At 49.6% G+C, this 22,147-nt stretch overlaps 1 protein-coding gene across 1 annotated transcript; it reads left to right on the forward strand.

Moving 5' to 3' along the window:
• Nucleotides 1-309: 309 nt before the first annotated feature.
• Nucleotides 310-20,234, forward strand: CHIT1 (chitinase 1; the record flags this gene model as incomplete). Its single annotated transcript, XM_080698729.1, has 12 exons — nt 310-377; nt 4,530-4,606; nt 5,923-5,952; nt 9,243-9,444; nt 10,016-10,072; nt 12,412-12,577; nt 12,784-12,908; nt 14,590-14,713; nt 17,313-17,498; nt 17,829-17,936; nt 19,376-19,502; nt 19,990-20,234. 12 exons carry the CDS (start codon nt 310-312, stop codon nt 20,232-20,234), a joined length of 1,515 nt encoding a protein of 504 aa, XP_080554855.1.
• Between the last annotated feature and the right edge of the window lie 1,913 nt (nt 20,235-22,147).

The following is a 22,147-nucleotide window of genomic DNA, read 5'->3' on the forward strand; positions in this document are numbered from 1 at the left end:
TCACCTTTGTTCCTCTTATTTTTGATATGAAGGACTGAACCCAGGAGTGCTCTACCTCTGAGCTGCACCTCAACCCTTTTTATTATTTTTATTTTGAAATAGGGTCTTGCTAAGTTGCTGGGGTTGGCCTCGAACCCATGATCCTCTTGTCTCAGCCTCCCAAGTACGAGGATTACAGGCAGGTACCACCTTTCCCGGCATCTTTTTGCCTTTTGAATATTATATACCCCATTGTCTTTTTTCTTAATGAACTTATATTTTGGCATCGTTTAGAATAATTTTGCTTCTTTCATTTCTGCCCCCACGTTCATGGTGCTGCAGTTATCAGGACTGTGGATGTTGACGCCAGGTGTTTACCTGAGCGCTGTGTCCAGTTGGTGAGTGATGGTCTTGATGCGAATGACTGACCCGATCGTTCCTCTTTGGGAGTTATTTGTGTTGTCGATGTCGTAGCAGGCACCTGGGTTTTATTTTAATGCTGCATGTTATTTGCTGCTGCTACTGTTGCTGTTATTTCTGCCTTTTCTGTGAGAAAGTCAAGTGTGACACTACAGGTTCACGGGGTGTAGATGCTGTGTGCCCTGCTCCCGCAAAGCTCAGCTAGGAGGCAGTGCAACTTGCCCCATTAATGGTCTCCCTTTATTTTCCCCCTTCTTCCAATATAATTTAGTATTAAGTATACTACCATTAATGCTTAGCTTTTAATCCTATTCCATATTATTTCTCACATGATTTTCTCATTAGTAAACTTGCAGAGAACACTGGCGACACATTTTAAAGTATATGTTGACTTATGTTTTGCTTTTAAATGACCACTGTTACTGGCGGATGCCCTTGTCTCTCAAAGTGGCTCTGGAGGCTAAACTTCGTACCTCGAGAACGCTGACGACCTGGTGATGGTGAGCTATACTCCCAGCCTGGGAATTACGCTAAAAAAGGAGATAACCACTCACTAGAGGCCCCCACCTGAAAGAAGAAGAGGAAACCGTCTCAATGGATGGGCAAAAACAAGACCTGAGAAAACAAGAGGGAACAGGCCAACAGGAGGCCTCCCAAATCAACACCCCCATAACTGAACTCAACATCGGCTGGGAGGATGTCCCACCGACAAGGATTCGAATGCCAATGTTACAATATTCGATGCTCTTACAGAAGAGGGAAGGAATTACACAAGAGAGAAAATACACCAAGTGAAGAGCATTTCAATAATAAGATAGAGATCTGAGAAAGAACCAAGCAGAACTGGAAATGAATGACTCCATAAACTCAAATTTAAAAGAAAAATGTGGTTGAAACATCAGCAATAGATCAGACTGCTTAGAAGACAGATTTTCAGGCCGCCAAGACAAGCTATATAATCGTGAACACTCAGAAATAAAGGGAAGAAAATAAGAGAACATGTTTAGCATATTGAAGAAGCCTAGGACCAAATCTAGGAATCGTTGGATTGGATGAGGATTGGATGAGAAAAAACTTCAAACCTTGGAAGGAGATGGACATCAAGATACAGGAGGCATTCAGATCTTCAAACAGACAAGCCCATAGAGAGCCTCTCTATGGAACATTATAATTAAAACACCTAATACAGAGAATAAGCATAAAACTTTAAAAGCCTCAAGAGAAAAAGAGTAACTGCTGCTTTCTCAGCCCAGACTCTGAAAGCCAGGAGGATTTGAAATATCTCCCAAGCTCTAAAAGAAAATAACTATCACCCAAGATTGCTCTATCCAGCAACATTATGCTTCAGAATCAAAGGAAACATAAAAATCTTTCAAGATAAAAATAAGCCAAAAGAATATATGACTACTAAGTCAGCACTACAAAAAATTACTCAAAGAAATGCCGCACACAGGAGAAATAAAAAACAAATTTCAGAGATGAATCTTTTTTATTTTTATGGCACTGGGAATTAAACCTAGGTCATTCTACCTTTAAGCTACACTCCAGCCTCACTAAGTGGCTGAGGCTATCCTTGAACCTATGGTCCTCCTGTCTTAGCTTCCTAAGTACTGGGATTACAAGCACATGCCACCACGCCCAATTTTAAAACAATCATGGGTAAATTGGATGTCCACATGTAGAAAATAAGATTAAAGCGGGGCCCGGTGGCATACACTTGTAATCTCAGTACTTGGGAGGCTGAGACAGGAGGATGGCAGTGAGATCCTGTTTCAAAATAAGGAATTTTTAAAAAGTAGGGCTGGGAATGTAGCTCACAGGTAGAATGCCCCTGGGTTCCATTCCCAGTGCCAAATAAAGAGGAGGAGGAGGAGGAGGAGGAGGAGGAGGAGGAGGAGGAGGAGGAGGAGGAGGAGAGGAAGAGGAAGAGGAAGAAGAAGGAGGAGGAGGAGGAGGGAGGAGGAGAAGGAAGAAAACTAGACCCATATCTCTTATCCTGTACAAAAGTCAAAGTCAACTCAAAGTAGATCAGAGAGCTAGGAATTAGATTAGAAACTTTGAACTCTTAGAACTCCTCAGGAAATAGAGTCAACTTTCTGTCATATAGACACAAGCATCGACTTCCTCAGTAAGATCCCTAAAATCCAAGTGTGGTGGGGCACACTTGTCATTTTAGTACTTGGGAGGCTGAGACAGGAGGATCTCCTTGCGCAGATAGCCTCAGCTACTTAGTGAGGCCCTTTGCAACTCAGTGAGATACTGTTTCAAAATAAAGAATAAAATAGGGTTGGGTGTAGCTCAGAGGTAGAATGCTCTTGGGTTCCATCCCCAGTACTGATCCCTAAAGCTCAAGAAATAAAACCAAAAAGTAATCAATCAGATGACATCAAATCAAAAAGTTTCTGCACACATTTAAAAAGATAGTCTGTCGCTGGGTGTGGTGGCGTACGCTTGTAATCCCAGCATTTGGGAGGCTGAGACAGGAGGATCATGGTTCACAGACAGCCCCAGCCACTACTTAGGCCCTCTGCAACTCAGTGGGACCCTGTTTCAAAATAAAGAATAAAAATAGGTGTAGCTCAGAGGTAGAATGCCCCTGGGTTCCATCCCCAGTACCGAGAAGAAAAAAAAAAAGATAGCCTAAAGCACAGGAAAAAATCTGCCAGCTACTTCTCTAGCGGAGGATTAATATCCAAAATGTATTTAAAAAACTCAAAAAGCAAACCCCCTCATACCCCTTCACAAATAACCCGATAAATAAATCAATGGGCAATTGAACTAAATAAAATTTTCAAAAGAAGAAATACAAATGGACAACAAATATGTGAAAAAATATCCAACACTGTTAGCAAATCAGGGAAATATAACTCAAAACTATATGGAGATTTTATCTCACTCCAGTTAGTACCACAGTCATCAAGAATACAATAATAATAAATGCTGTTGAGGATGTAGAGGGAAAAGGAACCCTTGTACACTGTTGGTGGGATTGTAAATTAGTACAAATACTGTGGGGATCAGTACAGAGGTTCCTCAAATGACTAGAAATAAACTGGGCATGGTGGTGCACACTTGTAATCCCAGTAATTGGGAGGCCAAGGTATGAGGATTGCAGGCTGATAGCCAACCTCAGCTACTTGGTGAGGCTCTCTGCAACTGTTTCAAAATAAAGAATAAAAAAAACAGGAGTGAGGGTATAACTTGGAGATAGAACACCCCTAGGTTCAATCTTCAGTACTGCAAACAAACAAACAAACAAACAAACAAACTAGAAATAGAACCACCATGTGACTTAGCTATACCACTCCTCGGTATTTTTCTGAAAGAATTTAAGTCACTATATCACTATACATTTAATTTATAGTGATCCACGCATACTCATGTTTTTAGCAGCACAATTCACAATAGCCAAGTTATGGAAACAGCCTCGGTGGATAAGGGAACACAATATATAGCTAGATGTAATGGCTCATGCCTATAATCCCAGTACTTGGGAGGCTGAGACAGGAAGATCACAGATTCATGGCCAGCCTCAGCAATTTAGCCAGCAATTTTATGTTTCAAAATAAAACATTAAAAAGGCTGGGAGTATAGCTTAGAGGTAGAATAGACCTGGGTCCAATCCCCAGTAGAAAGAAAGATATTGGAAGGAAGAAAGGAAGGAAGGAAGGAAGGAAGGAAGGAAGGAAGGAAGGAAGGAAAGAAGGCAGGCAGGCAGGCAATGAAATTTTATTCTGCCACAAAGATGGATGCAATTATGTCAGCTGCAGGAAAATGAGTGGAAGAGGAGAACTGCATATTAAGTAGGTCAGCCAGACTCAGAAAATCAATGGTCTTATGTTTTCTCTCATATGTGGAAGCTAGAGAGAAAAAGAGATTTCTTGAAAGTAAAGAGAGAGCCCAGCAGAGTAGTAGAAGGGGACTGGGGGAGGGGAGAGAGGAGGGAAGGAAGGTACCAGTAAAGAAACAGACAAAAGAATATATGGGCATATATGAATGTATCAATATAAATCTCACTATTACGCCCAATGCACCAATTAAAAAGTTAGAAAGAAAGGGCCTCTGAAAAGCAGGATGATGGGTCTGGAAGCTCTCGGCCCTGCCCCGTGAGCCATTTCTCGTCTCCAAAGCCCATCAGGTTTGGGGCTGCCCATGGTCCTCACCAACCCACACAGAGAAGAACAGAGTCATGCTCAGCTTGCAAGAAGTGAACCAACACTTTCCACTTTCCTCTCTTTGCCTCCCGGTTTGGCAACACCAAGAACTCAGTTTATACCCCATGACTGATCCAGAAAAAGCAAGAATTGCTAAAGGCCATTGTGTCAAGTTTGCTCAATCTATGCTGCTAGACACCCTGTCTCTCCATGTGCCACCCCCGGCCTCTTCTCTCTCCACACTCTGCCCTTCGATTTCAACACTCCCAGCTGGCGTGGGACAGGGTGAGCAGATAATAGCGGAACAGGACCTGGATACTGCTTTGCACCGGCCGAGGTCTGCCGCGGAGCCAGCATCATGGTGTGGTCCCCAGCCTGGGCAGGTGTGTGGTCATGGACAGAGAGCGGGCTGGGCCTCAGGAGTAGTGGGAGATGAGGATGCTTGTGGCCCCTTGATATAGTCTGCAAGGAAGCAGGAACTTGAGAAGAACTTTAGAAGGTCATTCCATTCCCTCCTGCCTCTGGCTGGCAGTCCCTTGATTACTTTCCTGTGGGTTCCTCTCTTTCATCCCAAGAGCCTCTGGGCTGCAAGGGAAGACTTTCCCCAACAGGCCAGAAATGACTTTTCTCCTTCTGTGCTGGAAATCCAGGCAGTGGCCCCCACACTGGGTGTTTCTGTCTCTCCTGTGCTCTTAGGCATCTATTTTTGGCCTTACCTAAGAACACCTGAGGTATTCTTTCCCAGCCAGGTGTCCTGCAAGAGGACAAATTGGGGGCTGTGACCCTGGGTGTCCTTGAAATTTTTCATGCAGGTTTTATTGGGTTAAGTGGAAAATCCACAATTACGAGAAAGGTGGTAGAAACATCTCTGAAGATGTGCCTGGCCCTAGGTCTCCAAGGATGATTCTGTCAGCCTCTTGTGGCCGGCAGTGGGGAGGCAGCAGGAAGTCAAAAATTGGGGGGCAGAGGCACCGTAGCCTGCCGGAGACAGGATCTCCCTACCCAGTACTTCTGACAGGCTCTTTTTAGCCCGAGGATGGGATCTTCTTGTGCTTTGGAGAAGCTTTCTCTCTGAATACCTCACGGGTCAGCAGTTTCCCCACGGTCTTCCTAGTCCATGTGGCCTTCCACTGGGGCTCTGGAGGAGGATCCTGCACCCGCTTCTAGGACCAGCCTGCCAGAAAAGGGGTTCTGCCATCTAGTCTGGGTGAAAGGATGGACACAGTGCCCTAGAGGGCTCCCCCTGGAAGGATAAAGCTTGACTGGTGTAAAAGCAGCCCTCCCTGACCACCTCCACCACCCTGCTTGTCAGCACCTGGGGCGGTGAGAAGGAGGATGTGACCACCTTCTTCTCTCTCCTGTGGCTTAGGTGTGATGGCTCTGCTGATGATCCAATGGGGTAAGTGGCATGGTCTCTGAGGCCAGCCCTCAGTCCCCACAGCCCTTCCCTGGGCTCTGCTCCAGCCTCCAGCCCTCCTCCTCCTCTTCCTTCTTTCTTTCTTCCTTCCTTCCTTCCTTTCCTCCTCCTCCTCCTTCTGCTCCTCCTCCTCCTCCCTTCTTCTTCTTCTTCTTCTTCTTCTTCTTCTTCTTCTTCTTCTTCTTCTTCTTCCTCCTCCTCCTCCTCCTCCTCCTCCTCCTCCTTCTTCTTCTTCTTCTTCATCTCTCTCTCTCTCTCTCTCTCTCTCTCTCTCTCTCTCTCTCTCTCTCGCACACACCAAGGGCTCTTGCCAAGTTTCAAGGAGGCTCTCCCCCTGCAAATGTCCTCATCCCAGAACAGCCCTGCCACCCCTTCTCCCAGGAGGGTTCTTGCCTCTTTCTCCACCATCCATGGGATCCGCTTACATGTCCACTTCTCTCAGGTCTTTCTGAGGTCCTTGCTCCCACCTCTGTGCACTCACAGCACCCAACACGACTTCCTTTGTCTGCAGCTATTGGCTCTGAGCCCCAGGAGGTAAGGAAGCCCTCCACCTCACCCAGCTCGGCGCCCCCAGCCCCATAATTTGGCAAGGGCAACGCGATTGCCCCTGTGTCTGCTGAGGGAACTTCTCTGCTGGAACAGAAAAACAAATATCTGGGGTTATTCAGCAACTCATACTCCCAGGTCCATTTTCCATCCCACCTGCTCCCTGAGCATCAGTGGCCTGGAAATGCTGGTCCTGCGGGTCCTCGTCCTGCAACTGCCCCTTTCATGCTGGCTGAGGCAGTGGCAGCATATTCCCTCTCTTGGTCTCACAGGAGGGGGCCACCAAAAAAACAAGTATGGGAGGGAGAGGTTGGAGATTTCTCAAAAGCTGGAGTCAAATGTGCTTCTGGGCTTCACTGCAATGTAGCAACGATAAAGGACTTTATGTGGACCAAGGCTTAATAAACACAAAGCCTCCTGAACAGAGCTCACCCCGTGGCCCTGCTGGTCAGAAGGTTTTACTAACTCTCAACCACAATTTCCTCCGAGGCACATTGTATGAGGCACAGTGGATGCCCTGCTTTACAGGAGAAAGCCAAGGGACACGGCTAGCAAATTGCAGAGTTGGGATTTCAGTCCAGCGATGACATTTCAGAGTCTCCGCTCTTACTCACAGCACTTTTATGCCTCCATGGTACAAAAATCCACAGATGCCATTTAATACACTATCGCACAATGAGAGAGAGAGAGAGAGAGAGAGAGAGAGAGAGAGAGAGAGAGAAAGAGAGAGAAAATCTCCTAGCTGGGTGCAGTGGCACGTGCCTGTCATCCCAGTACTGGGAAGCTGAAGAATCCAACCTTCAGCGGGAGGATTGCAGGTTGAAGATCAGCCTCAGCAACTTAGGGAGACCCTGTTTCAAAATAAAAAGGGCTGGAGTGTAGCTCAGAAGTAGAATGCCCCTGGGCTTAATCCTCAGTGCCAAAAAAAAAGAGTGAGAAGAAAGAGAGAAAAGAAAGAGAGAGGGAGAGAGAGAAGCGAGGGAAGGAAGAAGGGAGGGAGGGAGGGAGGAAGGGAGGGAGGGAAGAGGCTGGCTGGCTCCTGGCTCCTTCCCTGATGCTTCCTCCAGGAGTGTTCTCTGGGTCGGTTCTCTCCTTCCTCCCTTTGCTCGAGTGAATTCACTGATCCTCCTGAGTCGCTGCGAACTCCACTCCCGAGTGTTAGTGCCTCTGTCAAAGCCAGGCGTTGCCCAGGGTCGGCCCTTCGTTCTCCCGGCTTCAGCTGAGACCTGTGCCTTATCTTACAGCCTCTTTGCCCCCCCCCCATCTCCCTCCACCCTCCCATCAGTTCCATGGGTGTCAGAGGGGCATAAAGAGACCCTGTTGGGGCAAAGGAAAGTCCCCAGGTCTAGACTCCTGCCCCAGGTGTGCTCGAGTCTGAACTCACCATTCCACCAAGCTCCTGACTTAGAACGTTGGGCCATACAAACACACGCCCGAGAGGGCTCGGGACAGGAAGGACCTTGACACTGCAAGACATTTTAGAGGGGTCGAGACCTAGAGGAGATGGACCTGAAGTTCATCTGGGCGGACACAGGAATAGAGACTAGCTTTCCTGCTTTCTGACGTCCCGGTCCACCCAGTCCAGGGCTGATCCACGGGGGCACCCAGCTAGAGTCACCTGGAACAGCCTCCTTCCTCAGTCTTCTCACGTCTTTATAGGGGACGCCAGAGACAAGCTGCCTTTGCTCATCAGAGCCTCCACGGTGATCATGGTAAACACAGATTCTCTAAGGGATAACTATTTTAATGCAAGATTAAACAAACATGAACCTGGGCCTGTAACTGGGGCCTTCTCTCTGCCACTCTATGTATTTACATTTTAACGAACATTCTGAAGTGTTTTTTAAATTCTGCCTCCCTCCTTTTGGCAGCTCCATATGCCGTGTTTAATTCCCCCTGGGCCTCACCTCGGGCTGCCTGGGGCTAACTTCTGTGACAGCTCAACCCCTGGAGGGAAGAGTCTAACTGGTGGTAGTCCCCGGGGACCTGGGCTCTGAACCTAGAGACTTTCAGGGACTTCGGGGGTCAGAGGACTGGGCTCCCAGCCCCTTGCCCCGTCCTCTTGGCAGCATACCAACTGGGATGGGTCCCAAGCTCATGAGCCTCTGCTTCTACGGGGTGAGATGGAAATGGTGACATGGTCCTGTCCACTCACAGGTGTCCCGAGCTGGCCGCTCACACTGGTCTCTGAAAACATTCTCCTAACTCTGAGGTGCTGCCCGAACAGAAGCAAATATCACCTCTGACAGGCAGAGCCCACACTTACTCTGCCTATTGGACAGCTAGCCAAGGCCTTGCCTGCCCCAGGTCCCAAGGCGCCCACTCCCACAAGGCTCCTCCTCCCCTCCTCCTCCTCCTCCTCTTTATATATATATTTTTATTGGTGCATTGTAGTTTTGCATCATAATGTAGTTCAGAATGACATACAAGCATACAGCACTGGGTGAGCTCCCCCAGATCCCCAGCCCCTCCCTTTCCCCATACGTGATGCTGAGATTGGCGCTGGTCAATTCACGTACATACATAACGTCAATGGAAGTGTTTCCTTCATTAATTCTCCCTCCCTGCACCACCACCCTCTCCTAGACCCCCTCCCTCACTCCACTGGAGTTTCTCCTCCATTATCCGAAATCCCTCTTATATCTGGATCACTCCCTAGCTTCCGCATAAGACCCTCCAGAAGGCCCTTCTGACAGCCATTTCTTCCCTTCACTCCAACCCGGCAGGCTCTGCTACAAAACTGGCATGCTACTTCACCAACTGGGCCCAGTACCGAGAGGGCGCGGCTCGCTTCTTGCCCAGGGACATAGACCCCAACCTGTGCACACATCTCATCTACGCCTTTGCCGGCATGAACGACCACCAGCTCACCTTCCTGGAGTCCAGTGACCAGAGTCTCTACCAGCAGTTCAACAGGCTGAAGAATACGTGAGCCACAGGGAAGAGGCGCGACGGGTGGTGGGGAGGACAGGGACCGCCTCTGGGCCAGGAACCTCTCCTCGCTGCCGTCCTGCCATGGATCTGCTGTGTGGCTTTGTCCAAGCCACATCACCTCTCTGGGCCTCTTTGCACTTATGTGGAAGAGGTGATCATAGAATAAGGAATCAACTTTCAACAGCCCTTAGAGTTTAGGTCCAAGTAGGATCAGGAATGTGAAACTGTTTCCCTTGCCCATGAATTTCCTTCCTCTGGGGAGGAAATCTTAAATCTTTCTCCTTCGGCTCAAGTGTTGAGGCCACTTTACAAAGCCTCTCCAAGGGCCGCTTGTCGCCTGCTTCCTGATTTCCTCCTGTGCGTGCACGTGAACAGTGTCTCCCCGGTTAGACAGGAGGTCCTCCATCACAGACACACACAGCTTTCCCCAGTGCCTTCAGTATAGCCACGGTCGTAGGAACCTATGTCCCCATCCCCTCCTGCACCCCCCACACCCCTCCATCCCATCAGGGATCCCTGGGAGCTGGGGTGGGGGTAAATGCTCACACACTTCTTGTCTTTTCAGGAACCCTAAGCTCAAGACTCTGCTATCCATTGGAGGCTGGAAATTTGGCACCCGGAAGTGAGTGGGCCGTGGGCACCTGTATGGCAGGGCCCCTGGGTGGGGTCCTGGAGAATTGTCAGAGACAGCCTGGTCAGGGACCCCGGCCAGGTGGCCAGGATGAGGGGAGATGGTTATGGGGACAGACTCTTGTTCTGAGTCCTTGTGCCCTAGCGGTGGAGAGATCCTGGCTCCTGGTTGTAACCGTTTCAGTCTTGTCAGATGCATAAGACCTAAAATAGTGCAGACATTTCTGATCTCTCCAGACCTCAGTCTCTCCCTCCTTCATGGCCTCAGGCGCCGGATAGCGTGTCTGTTTTCTGAGGTTGTTCAAGGAAGAATTTTTCTTCCACTTCTAGATGGCAAAGGCAGTCTATAAGATGGAACTTGGACGTCAAATTATTGACATTTCTGGGACTTTCTTGAAGGTTTATGGATATAATGGAAGAGAATATTTGGAAACTAGACTTTTCCTAGAAAATCTAGAGTGTGTGGTTCCCAAAACTCTAAACGATCATTCTAAAACTCTTGAATCATGAACCCTTTTGAGAATATTATGACTCATCTTCCCCAAATACTCAGAGTTTTGTTGACATGCAGGAGGCGTGTTTGTTTTGTGATGCTAGGGATTGGGCCCAGGGGCATTCTACATCTGAGTTATACCCCCAGCCCTTTTTATTTTTTGTTTTGAAACAAAGTCTTAATAGGTTACTTAACTGAGAATCTTGCTACATTCCTGAGGCTGTCCTTGAACCTGCAATCCTCCTGTCTCAGTCTCCCAAGTACTGGGATTGCAGGTACTCGCCATCATGCTCAGCTATGCAGAGGAGGTTTTTAGCCCAGTGTCCCCAGGCACACGGGCCCCACTTAAGAACTGCTACTAATTAAATTAGAAATTAATAAATGTAAATTAAAAGCCTGGTGTGGTGGCTCATGCTTATAATTCCAGTACTTGGGCGGCTGAGATGGGAGAAATTCAAAGGTTCAAAGCCAACCTCAGCAACTAAGTGAGGGTGTCAGCAACTTAGCAAGACCTTATTTCAAAATAAAAAATAAAATAGGGCTGGGGGTGTAGCTTGGAAGTAGAATTCTCCTGGGTTCAATTCCCAGAACACACACTTACACACAAGCAAACACAAAGTAAATTAAAATAAGATCAGTCTATTAAGGAACTCGAGACCCCAAAGAAGTCCATGGACTTCTTGCGGGGCTGTTGAAAAAGGAAGATATGAGAGGTGGGTCCTGGAGCAGGGATTTTGAAGAGCTCTGCACCAGGAACAACCATAGCACAAAGCACTCTGCAGATGCAAGTGAGAAGGAAGATGACAGGTTAACCTTCCAGGGAAACGAAACAGCTCTCCACAGGTTACCCGAGTCTTTGCTAACCTGGCTATACTCTCTATATCTTAGAAACTTCTCTCTCCCCTCCCCTCCCCTCCCCTCCCCTCTCCTCCCCTCCCCTCTCATCTCCTCTCCTCTCCTCTCCTTTCTCCTCCTCCTCCTCTTCTTCCTTCTCTCTTCTTCCTTCTCTCTTCTCTCTTCTCTCTTCTCTCTTCTCTCTTCTCTCTTCTCTCTTCTCTCTTCTCTCTTCTCTCTTCTCTCTCTCTCTCTCTCTCTCTCTCTCTCTCTCTCTCTCTCTCTGCACTGGAATTTAACTCAGGGGTGTTCTACCTCCAAGCTATACTCCAAGCTCTTTTCATTTTTATTTTTAAACAGAGTCCCACTAAATTGCTGAGACTGGCTTCAAACCTGCAATTCGTTCTGTGTTAGCCTTCTAAGTACTGAGATTACAGGCATACCACTATGCCCAGCTATTTTTCTTCTTGTTTAAACCTCCCTGCTGCCGGGCGTGGTGGCTCACGCTTGTAATCCCCGCGCTTGGGAGGTGGAGACAGAAGGATCGCGCTGGTTTGGAGCCAGCCTCGCTGGCTTAAGAGACCCTGTTTCCAAATAAAATTATAAAAATAGGTCTGGGAGTGTAGCCTGGACGTAGAAGGGCTTCCAGGAACCCCAGTACCACAATAAATAAATAAATAAATAAATAAATAAATAAATAAATAAAATAAAAATAAAAAAATAAACCTCCCTGCAGAGTGGAAGAAGATGGGACTGTTTGGGCATAGGCTGGTAAGGTTTCACAAGGAATTTTGGGCAGCGGGGCTCCTAATGAGTCAATGCTCACTAGTAATATCAACATCTGAGAATAGGAAATGCTTCTGTTGTCCCTATTTCTTAAGCAGGCCCATATCCCAGCCGCCCCTGAAGCTGCCCTCCGGGGCTGAGACACAAGAATATCTATCAGTATCCTGTGTGATCTGTCTGGCCCCAAGGCAGGCTCACACCCCCGTCCTTACCCACAGGTTCACAGACATGGTGGCCACGGCCAGCAACCGACAGATCTTTGTTCGCTCGGCCATCAAGTTTCTGCGCACACATGGCTTTGATGGCCTCGACCTGGACTGGGAGTACCCAGGAAGCCGGGGGAGCCCTGCTGTGGATAAGGAGCGCTTCACGGCCCTGGTGCAGGTACAGCAGGGTGGGAAAAGGCTCACCGGCCTGCCAAGGGCCCCAGAGCCCCATGCTGTGCTGGCCCCAAGGTCGGAGGCTTCACATATTTGCAGAGTTCAGACCAGCGCTGTGGTCGGCTTTCAAACTCCTGCGAGTGAAGCCCTACAGGACTCATGGGGCCTGCAAGGGCCTGGCTCCGTGCTTACTCTCCGCTATCCCCGCAGGACTTAGCGAAGGCCTTCCTGCAGGAATCCCAGACCTCAAGGACAGAGCGACTCCTCCTGAGTGCTGCCGTCCCGGCTGGGAGAGGCCATGTGGAGGCTGGCTACGAGGTGGACAAAATCTCTCAGTGAGTCTCGGGCAGGTGACTTGGACCATGTGTCCTTTGAGGGAGGAGTGACCCAGGCACACTGAGCTTCCTTGGAGCAGAGCAGGTCTTCAGCCGCAGATATGGCTTTGGGACACCACAGCGTATCCAGGAAGGCCTTCCTCCTTGTGTCTGCTATGCACCCCACCATTCCAGATCTTTCTTTTTCAGGTCTTTGCTCTCTACTTTGGGAACGCGCACACACACACACACACACACACACACACACACACACACACACACATTGAACCCGGGGCTAGTCTACCTCTGAGCTTCACCCCCAGCCTTTTATTTTATTTTTTATTTTGAAACAGTTTCACTAAGTTGCTGAGGGCCTTGCTAAAATGTTGAGGCTGGCCGGGCGTGGTGGCGCACGCTTGTAATCCCTGCGCTTGGGAGGCAGAGACAGGAGGATCGCGCTGGTTCGGAGCCAGCCTCACTGGCTTAAGAGACCCTGTTTCCAAATAAAAAAAACATTATATATATATATATATATATATATATATATATATATATATATATATATTAGGTCTGGGAGTGTAGCCCAGAGGTAGAAGGGCTATCAGGAACCCAAGTACCACCAAAAAAAAAAAAAAATGTTGAGGCTGTCCTTGAACCTGAGATCCTCCCATCTCAGCCTCTCAAGTACTAGAGTTACAGGCATTATCCACCACCGTGTCTGGTTGGCAGCTCACTCTTAAAGTGAAGACACTCCTGGGGGAGGGGACGTGGAGAACGGAGCCCCTGAGCGTCTCCAAGTGAATGGGTGGTCTGGCTCCTGGAGCCTTCATGCAGTGTGCAGACCCACAGCCCCTACAACACCTGGGAGCCTGTTAGAAATGTGGGTGCTCAACCGGGCATGGTGGTGCATGCTTGTCATCCCAGTATTTAGGCTGGATTGCAATTTTGAGGCCAGCCTCAGCAACCCAAAATTGAGACCCTGAGCAACTTAGCAAGACTCTGTTTCAAAATAAAAAATAAAATAAACTGAGAGGTAGAATGCTTTTGGGTTCAACCTCCACTATAAATAAAAGAAAATAAAATAAAAAGAAAGAAATTGGGCCGGGCGTGGTGGCGCATGCTTGTAATCCCCGCACTTGGGAGGCTGAGACAGGAGGATCGCACGGGTTCGAAGCCAGCCTCAGCTACTTAGTGAGGCTCTCAGCAACTAAGTGAGACCCTGTTTCCAAATAAAATATTTTTTAAAAAGGTCTGGGAGTATAGCCCAGAGGTAGAAAGCCTCTGGGTTCCACCCCCAGTACCACCAAAAAAAAAGAAATTGGGCTCTCATGCCCACCCCAGGCCTGCTGAGCAAGCATTTGCATTTTACAGGGACTCATATGCACAAAGTTTATGAAATACTGAACTAGAATTCCAGAATCACAAAATAGTAGCAGGTTTCCTGCTGGAGTAATGAGGGCCGAGGGCGTGGGGGTGGGGGGCAGGGGGGTGCGGAGAAGGTGTCAGATGTTGCTGCTGACTGTGAGGCCAGGTGAATGCGGCCAGGATGGAGGGTGGCTGAAGAGTGTGAGCCACTGAGCCAGGGCCAGCCTGCCACCCACCCACCCCCGGCCATGCGGTCCCTCCCCAGGCCTACGGTGTGGGTAGGAAAGAGGGCCCCCAGATCACTCGCCCTCACCCCCTTTTCTTACGCCGCCTGCAGGCACGTGGATTTCTTCAACCTTCTGGCCTATGACTTCCATGGCTCTTGGGAGAAGGTCACAGGACACAACAGTCCCCTCTACAAGGGGACAGGAGACAGTGGTGCAGCGGCCGAATTCAATGTGGTAAGCAGCGAGAGGGCCCCTGTCCAGCAGGCCATGTCTGTGACCTCCTTTGAGCCGAAAGTTCCTAACTGAGGGGAAGGAGTCAGGAAACCAAGCAGGGCTCTGAGAAACCAGGATTGTGTGTTGCTTGTCTTATTTTCCTGTTCCTTTCTACTGCTGAGGGGAGAACCTGCCTTCTGTGCAGCACCTTAGCCGACAGTAAACAGAACAAACCAGTTTAATGACATAAAATAACCAAGTGATGGTGGGTGGCTTGGAGCTGAGGTCCTCACCAGTATGGCTCCTGCTGACCTCACACCCTCGCCCCACTTCCTTCAAGATAATGGGTAGACTTTTGCTCCCTGGCCATTGGTCAGCCTTCCAGAAGGTGATTTCGGGGTGAGATCTTTCCTGAGTTGACATCATCTCCAGGAATGTCACTCAGGGAGGATCTATCCCCAGCTCCTGAAAAGGGCAGGCTTGGCTTTAGCCCAAGGTGGGTTGGCTTGCCTGAGCAACTCTTGCTCATTCAGCATCCTTTAAAAAAAAAAAACAAAAACTTTTTATAAGCCTACTCTATATTGTGTGTTGTTGCTGCTGGGGTTGAACCCAGGGGTCTTCTACCTCCAAGCTACACCCCCAGCCCTTTTCATTTTTTTTCTTTTTTTGGTTTTGTTTTGAAACAGGCTCTTGCTAAATTGTTGAGGGCATCTATTAGGTTGCTGAGACTTGGCTTGAATCTGTTATCTTCTTGTCTCAGCCTCTCAAACTCTAGGATTACGGTAGGATTACAGGAGTGCGCTGCCCACTACTCCACTCAGCAGCCCTCTCTATATCTTAAATGTCAAAAATTGTCAGCCAGAGCTGAGTGCAGTGGTGCATGCCTGTAATTCCAGTACTTTGGGGCGGGGGGATAAGACAAGAGGATTGCAGGTTTGAGGACAGCCTTGGTAATGTAGTGAGACCCTCAGCAGCCTAGCAAGACCCTGTTTCAAAACAAAAAATTAAAACTGGCTGGGGGTGTTACTCAGAGACATAATGCCACTGGGTCCAAGCCCCAGTACCACACGCGCACACACACACACACACACACACACACACACACACACACACACTCTTCCACTGGGTATCTGCTCCCATCCCAGGCCTGGTAGCATTCTGTCTTAAGTAACATGTGATTGAGGGACGGCCTCGTCCAGAGGCGGTGAAGGTGAAGATGCTGTGCACACCCCTGAGCTTTCTACTAGAGCACTTAAGCGCCAGGCACTTTCCCAGGCCCTGGAGATGCAGAAATTAGCAAAGCACGCTCAATTCCCTGCTCTTATGCTCAGGCGAAATGTACAGTGACAATAACGATAAGGACGATGACCACAGCCCCCTGTATTGCATTGTGCTAGATCTGTCATAGGCATCATGGCCTTTAGTTCATGCAGTGCCTCTACGGGTGACTGTCTTTAATATTTCCTTTTAATTAATTCATATATATATATATATAGAGAGAGAGACATAGATAGATGAGAGATAGATAGATAGATAGATAGATAGATAGATAGATAGATATAGAGATATATTGAGGCTTTAACCCAGATCCATTCTACCTCCGAGCATCACCCTGTCCCCTTTTTATTTATTTTATTTTATTTTATTTTATTTTATTTTATTTTATTTTGCGGTACTGGGGATGGAACCCAAGGGCATTCTACCTCCAAGCTACACCCTCAGCCCTATTTTTTATTCTTTATCTTGAAACAGGGTCTCACTGAGTTGCAAAAGGCCTCACTAAGTAGCTGAGGCTGTCTGCAAATCACGATCCTCCGGTCTCAGCCTCCCACATGCTAGGATTACAAGCGTGCGCCACCACGCCCGGCTTATGTTTTACTTTGAAACAGGGTCATGCTCAGTTCCTGAAGGTCTCGCTAAGTTGCTGAGGCTGACCTGGCACCTGGGATCCTCCCGTCTCCGCCTCTCAAATACTGGGATTACAGGTGTGCACCCCCACACCCAGTTTATCATTTCCATTTTGAATAAGTTGCCCAGTAAGGTGGGGGTCCCTGTTACTTAGTTCTAGATCTGCTTTGTCTGATCTGTCCTAGATCCCAAACATCTAGGGCAGAACCTGACACACAGCGGGCTAACAGCAAATACATGTCCCGTGAGTGACTGTCCGACTCCCAAGCCCCTGTCCTTTGCTAGAGTGCCACATAGCTTCCCACTGGGGCCAGAGGTCTAAGGCAGGTTCTAAAGAAGGTGAGCGCCGGGCGTGGTGGCGCACGCTTGTAATCCCCGCGCTTGGGAGGCAGAGACAGGAGGATCGCGCAGGTTCGAAGCTAGCCACGCGCGCTGGCTTAGGAGACCCTGTTTCCAAATAAAAATGTAAAAATAGGTCTGGGAGTGTAGCCCGGAGATAGAAGGGCTTCCAGGAACCCCAGTACCACCAAAAAAAAAAAATAAAAAAAAAAAAAAATAAAGAAGGTGAGCGAGTTAGAGCACTAATGGAGGCCCCGGAGTCTCCAGCCCAGGAGTCCCTGCCCTCCTGGCCTCTCTGAAGTCCCTTTTCTTGAACAACCAGAACCAGGCTGAAGGCAGAGAGGATTAACAGCTCCTCCTTCCCCACCACCAGGACTCTGCTGTGCAACTGTGGCTACAGAAGGGGACCCCTGCCAGCAAGCTGGTCTTGGGCATGCCCATGTATGGACGATCCTTCACCCTGGCTTCCTCATCAGACACCAGAGTGGGGGCCCCAGCCACGGGGCCTGGCTCCCCTGGGCCCTTTACTAAAGAACAAGGTTTTCTGGCTTACTACGAGGTAGGAAAACTCAGCCACTATGAATACCACGGGGGGCAGGAGATGCCTGGGAGGTGAGAGGGCTCCTTCTGGGCTACACGTGTAGCTACCTGAGTGAGGATGGCAGGCAGAGAATTCTGGTCATGTGACTCCCATCCCATCCCTACCATCTTGGATTTACCCGTAAGCCCAGGTACCTGAATCTATGGATCTAGGTCACTCAATCTAGAATCTCCTATGTTCTCCAGGCTCCCCAGACAGGAAGTTTTCAATCTCTGATCCTTCTGGCAGGGACAGGCAGGTGCCCGCCAGAGTCTTCCTTCTTCCCAGCTCTACCCTCTGTTCCTGCAGGTCTGCTCCTGGAGGGGGGAGCACAGAATCAAGGAGCAGAAAGTGCCCTACGTCTTCCGGGGTGACCAGTGGGTGGGTTTTGATGATGTGGAGAGCCTCAAAGCCAAGGTAAGTCCTGGCCCTGCCGGGAGCAGGCGGCCCTGGGCAGGCCCAAGGCCAGTCAGTAACAAATTCAGAACCTCTTCAAGGTTCTCCTTGTAAATGTCCCAACACTTCAGAGATCTCCATGTTATAGTATTTTGCACCTTTCCCACTGACTGATTAAGAAAAGGCACAATGAGAATGGAATAACACACTTGAAAGGCTTTGCATTTTATTAAATACAAGTTCTAGGGACACATGAGGAGGAGAAAGGCACAGGATTTTATTCAATCTGTTGGCAATATTTGGAGCATGTTACCATCATGGACCTTTGATCTCCTTATAGGATCCTCTCCTCCTTCCCAAAATTGGTTGATCTGTTTCCAGCCTCTCTTCCCCGCCAGATCATTAGCTCCTGAAAAAGGACACTGTGTATATCTGCATATCCCACATCTGTATCATATGGGGTCGACACTGGCAGGTTCTGTTAAAAGTGGGAGAATCCAGGAGCAGCGTGATGTGGCGGGGTGGGGGGGGCGGTGAGAGAAGGTGCTTGGGGATGTGGCAGAAGGTGCTTGAGATAAGTCCTGAAGCATAGACGGTGGGCATTTCTGGAGGAAACTGCATGAGCAAAGATGCAGCCAAGCAGGAACCAGAGCGTGAACTCTGGGAAGCAGGCGTGGCTCCTGATCAGGGCTGGTGCAGAAGGGGGGCGGCTGGAGAGTGAGTCCAGGGCCAGCAGGGGGTCCAGACCACCCTGACCCTCCAGCCCATGCTGGGCAAGCAGGATGGAGGGACCCGTGGAAGGGTGGAGGGACAGGGAAGCCCTGAGAGGGCACACACGGCCACCCTGTGTTCCCTGGGGAGCCTGATGGAGAGAAGGCCTGGGGAGCAAGGGCGTGAAGATGGTGAAGTGTGGCTGGATGCAGATTTCCTGGAACCTTGGTCATTTTCTATGGGAACTGAACTTATCAAACCAGCAGTTGGCAATCTAGTGCAATAGCTCAACCAGGCACGGTGGCACATACCTATAATCCCTGTTCTTGAGAGGCAGAGCCAGGAAGATGGCAGTTTTGAGGCCAATGTCAGCCACTTAGCAAGAGTCTCGGTAACTTAGTGAGAGCCTGTTTCAAAATTAAAAAGGGCTAGGGATGTAGCTCACATGTCGAATGCCCCTGGGTTCAATTCCCAGCAAAAACAATAAAGAGCAGTAGCTCAGCCCCAAAATGACCAAGATACTAAGGCAGGACCACCCACAGTCACTACTCTTCACCCCTCTGCCCCCTCCTACCCAGGCCATGCTTACAGCCAGCAGGCTTAGGACTAGAGTCTTTACCCAGGACCATTTCCAGACCCATAGGCCCGAGGGTGCTGAGCACAGAGGGCCCCATCAGTTGAGGAGGCTGGGCTCGGGCTGGGTGATCTGGGCTTCTGCAGCCTCCTACATCTGCAGCCTCCCTGCACAGGTCAGCTATCTGAAGCAGAAGGGCCTGGGCGGGGCCATGGTCTGGACCCTGGACTTAGATGACTTCCCTGGCTCCTTCTGCAACCAGGGCCGATACCCGCTCATCCAGGCACTACGGCGGGAGCTGAGTGAGTAAGGGGCCGGGGACTCCAGGTGGGATATAAACTCTCCCACCTCAAACCACAGGTGCAGTCCCTTCTGAGGAAATGCCTGGGCCCCAACATTGTGATTTCCCAAAGTTCATGCAACCCCCAGTGCTGAGGACACTGTTGAAACCATTTTCTTTTCACATTCTCCTTCCTCTCTCCTGCTGTGGCAATGCCTGCCAGGGTGTTGAAACTGGGGCTTCACTCCAAAGGCCCTGAGCCTGGGACTGCAGAGAGAGCGCCTGCACTCAGCTGCTGTGTGGGACCCCCGGGACCCCTCCGTGGGTGGTATATGGCCCTTGATCCACTGATGTACACGTGGCCAGGTGCCGTCTGTTGAGCTGTGTCCAGCTGTAGGTGTGGCTGTGAGGTGTGGGGTGCTGCCTCCTACAGCTTCTGCCTGTATGTTCTGCCTATGGGTTTGGGATCTGCTGGCTGAACCTCGGTTGAATCTTCATTGTCTTTCCAGGTCTTCCATACACGCCTCCAGGCCCCCCAGAACCTGAGGTCCCTATACCAGATCAGCCCTCTGAGCCTGAGCAGGACCCCAGCCCTGGGCAAGACACCTTCTGTCAGGGCAAATCTGATGGGCTCTACCCCAACCCTCAGGATGAGTCCAGCTTCTACATCTGTGCAGGGACACGGCTGTTCCAGCAAAGCTGCCCCTCAGGCCTGGTGTTCAGTGAGCTTTGCAAGTGCTGCAACTGGAAATGAGTCCCCAGGGCCCCTCCGGCGCCAGCCCAAGGCCAGGGCCTGGGATCACCCCACGGCCTGCCTCTGGTCCTTCACGGGGACCTCTCTATTGTCTTTCTATAACCACACTTTCGGCTCTCAGGCTTGGCTTCCTTCTTCCACAACTTCTGGACTGCCTCTTTAACTTGCAAAATAAATGTTTAATTTGCACTCCTCTCTCTCCAAATGTGGTGACTTAAAGCGGCTCTCGAAGCACTGTGTTGACTCAAAAACCTGCCCTGGAGAACCAAGAGGGGACGGTGACACAGGGAGGCACAGGCCAGAACCAGGCGGGGAGGTGGCCCCCTTGGTCTTTGCCTCAATGAACACACCTTCCATTACTTGGGCTAAGCCAGAGGCTGCTGGGGTCCCGACCAACTGGATTCAGTCACCCATGTACATCATAAATAAGAGAAAAACATTATAAAAAGGAAAAAATGAATTTAATCACAGTTTTGCCCAGACCTGGAAGACAGCTAATCTGCCTTGGCCCATCCTACAGAGGTGCTGTAGGATCCAATTTATAGAATCAAAAAATCCAGGAAATAAATTGTGTAGATTCAGCCAGGCTGTGCTAGCCAGAGATAAGTTGTAATTCTCCTGTTGTCTGATTTTTGTTGGCCTCAGGGAGGGCCAGGTCTTTAGAAGGCAGTTTCAGCTCCCACTCTCAGCATGAGATCGCCTGTGGGAAGAGAGGAAGGAAAAAACAGACTAACAAAGCAGTTAGCGGGAAATGGAGAAATAAATGACTTGGGGGCTTCTAACTTAAAAGGCCATTCTGCGTGCAGTGGCATCTTCCAGTATACAGGTAGCATTATCCAGAAAATGGCCAGGGTCTCACACGGGCATTGGCTGTTGGCCTTTGGAGAGAGGCAAGGTTCCTTCAGACCTCCACTTGAGCGCCATTCCCAAGATGGGCACTAGGTGGCAGCAGCGAAGAGCTTTTCCCTGCTTAGGTGCTCCGCTGGTAGCCGAAAAATACAATAGAAATTCAGACTCCTGGGACTTTAAGTCCTCAGTTTGGAATAAAGCCTTTGGGGACCACTCACATGTCTCATCTCACCTACTGCTCCTATTATTTATCTGAAACAGGAACAATTATTATTCTCATTTTGCAGTTATTTAAGCTGAAGACTCGTGTGTGTGTGTGTGTGCGTGTGTGTGTGTGTGTGTGTGTGTGTGTGTGTGTGTATGTGTGTGTTTTACTGGGAATTGAACCCAGGGGCATTCTACCTCTAAGCTACATCCCCAGCCCTATTTTATTTTTATTTTGAAACACGATTTCACTAAGTTGCAGAGGGCTCACAAGCAGCTGAGGCTAGCCACAAACCTGCGATCCTCCCATCTCAGCCTCCCAAGTCCTGGGATTTCGAGCACATGCCACCAAGCCTGGCTCTGAAGACTCATTCTAACCAGCTCTGAGTCCAGAAGAAAGGCCTAAAGCGAGCCGGCACGGTTGAGAACGTGTGTGCACAGTACCGCCGGCTAAACAGTAGTCTAAATGTCCCTTGCAGCTTTGGGTGCGCCTCGGTCATTCTTTTTGAAGAAAATGTGCACATAACCTAATGGTCCAGCTGCCAGACTCTCGCCCAGAGTTGGGTTTTGGGGAGGGTCTGGTGCAGGCAGCTGGGGAATTGGGGTCTGGAACAGAGAAAGGGGGTGACCAGCCTCTCTCTTGAGTGCAACCAGCACGAGATGGCCCTAACAAGGCCTTCACCACTGCTCCACCCTGCCCGCCCGGGGCCCTCTGTACACTGCTCTCCTGTGGCCCAGAGCCGCCTGCTCGGCGCTTGCTCCAGTCCTCTGCGTTCTCAGCCTGAGGAGACAGCCCACATCCACATCCCCACCAGGGCTCTCTAGCTGTTCCAACTGGAGACCAGGAAGCGGCTCCTTAT

Source organism: Muscardinus avellanarius, assembly GCF_963383645.1.
Source record: "Muscardinus avellanarius genome assembly, chromosome: 7".
In the NCBI taxonomy this organism is placed as follows: Eukaryota; Metazoa; Chordata; class Mammalia; order Rodentia; family Gliridae; genus Muscardinus; species Muscardinus avellanarius.